The 1,725-nt window shown below is 52.8% G+C and overlaps 1 protein-coding gene across 1 annotated transcript in view; it reads left to right on the top strand.

Moving 5' to 3' along the window:
* The window catches only part of PRKAA2 (protein kinase, AMP-activated, alpha 2 catalytic subunit), a 15,683-nt gene extending 15,524 nt beyond the window's left edge, over window positions 1-159 (top strand). The window contains 1 exon segment of the mRNA XM_010079010.1: window positions 1-159. This exon segment is cut by the window's left edge and continues 3 nt beyond it. Coding sequence (XP_010077312.1) covers window positions 1-159 — 159 coding nt within the window.
* Window positions 160-1,725: the final 1,566 nt, after the last annotated feature.

Below are 1,725 nucleotides of genomic sequence, written 5' to 3'. Positions count from 1 at the left end.
AGCACGGATCCCGCCGCAGCAGGCGACTGCCAGTCGCTGACGGGCTCCCTGAGCGGCTCCTTCGTCGGCAGCATCCCTGCGGTGACGCCGCGCCTGGGCAGCCACACCATGGACTTCTTCGAGATGTGCGCTAGCCTGATCATGGCCCTGGCTCGCTGACGGGTGGCACTGAGGCACTGGTCCCTCCGCACACGGTATTGCACTGTGAGGATCTGGTCCGACTTGTCCGTTCCTTTTTTTTTTCTGCTTCGTTCCTCTTCCTCCTCCATCCCTCACCGCTCCATAGACTGCGACACAGAGCCAATTCCGGACCCGAAGCATCCTCCCCTCTAACAAGGCACTGAGGAAATTAAGAATAACTTTATTTAGAATGACAGAATCATAGAATCACAGAATGGTTTGGGTTGGAAGGGACCTTAAAGCCCATCGAGTCCCACCCCCTGCCATGGGCAGGGACACCTCCCACTAGCCCAGGTTGCTCAAAGCCCCATCCAGCCTGGCCTTGAACCCCTCCAGGGATGGAAGGGATTTCACTTGTTATACTGCAGTGAAATATATCCAATACCCTTTTTTCCCTAGTGGACTGAATGGAAAATGTTGGCATGGCTGTAAAGTAGCAAATGTATCACTGAATTTTCAGAAAACACCTTTCCCCCCTGGTTCATCCTGAGTTAACGGAGCCATGGCCAAGCTTTCTGCCCTGTAGGCAGCATGCGGTGAGGTTGGTGTTGTGTCCCCTTGGCTGAACCAGGGCAGAGGGGTTGACCCAGAGCTACGTGGAACAGAGCAGAGAGGTGATGAAGTAGCTCCGTGGCATTCACACCCAGGTGCTAACGGGGCTTCTGGCTCCTGCTGACACTTTCCTCCTAAAACTAGCAGCTGTGTAGACACTTCTGCTCTCGTGCAGTATGCCACCCCTCCCCTCTGTTTTTTTTTTCCCCTGCTGAAGGTGGGGAGGGAAGGTGGGATGTGCAAAGGTCCTGTTGCAAACATACTGTGGGAAAGGTTCCATGTGTCAAGTCTTTGCAGAGGAGCGGCCCATAAGATGCTTTATTTCCTCCTCCCTGGACAGCACTGACCTGCTCACCACGTTCGCAGGTGAAGGCTGCTTGCCTTTTTTCCAGCTCTTAATCATCGCCCTGCTCCAACCCGCTCACCCTCCACTGCCCACCCCGCCAGCTCCAAGCAAGATACGGATGGATAAACCACTGATGGACAGCAGGATGCTGAGGATCACCCAAAAACCTGGTGCTTTGCCCATGCATTGCCTAAGGGTGGGGATCATCACTGCCGGGCGAGAGCTAGCGGCATCGCGCGGCTCCGAAGCATTTACCTCTCACCTTTCCCGCAGGAAGCTTTCGCCTAACATCGCTGCCAAATCTGCCTTCCCCGCTCACAGCTTCCCGCTGCCGGAGACTGGCTTTTCACGCCGAAGGGCTCTCCTGTCCCGCTGCTGCTCACCGGACTGCCACCTTCGCCTCCCCGCTGATAAGGCAGGGATATCCGAATTCAGAGTTTTACTCTTTCTTTACTACTGGCTATCTGAAGGATAAGATTTTATTTTTTAAGACAAACTACGGGGGGTTTTTAAGGTTAAATTCTTGTTATTCAAGGGTAAACTCTAATGCATGTGTGGATTCTTTGTTGAAAAGAATTATTATTTTTTATTACATGGGCTAAATCTAATGGGCAGCATTGGCATCTGCTTGGCTTTGCTATGGTATT

This window comes from Pterocles gutturalis, unplaced genomic scaffold (genome assembly GCF_000699245.1).
Source record: "Pterocles gutturalis isolate BGI_N339 unplaced genomic scaffold, ASM69924v1 scaffold6141, whole genome shotgun sequence".
NCBI classification, from domain to species: Eukaryota; Metazoa; Chordata; class Aves; order Pterocliformes; family Pteroclidae; genus Pterocles; species Pterocles gutturalis.
The sequence above is the reverse complement of the archived record's forward strand: the minus strand, read 5'-3'. Positions and strand labels throughout refer to the sequence as shown.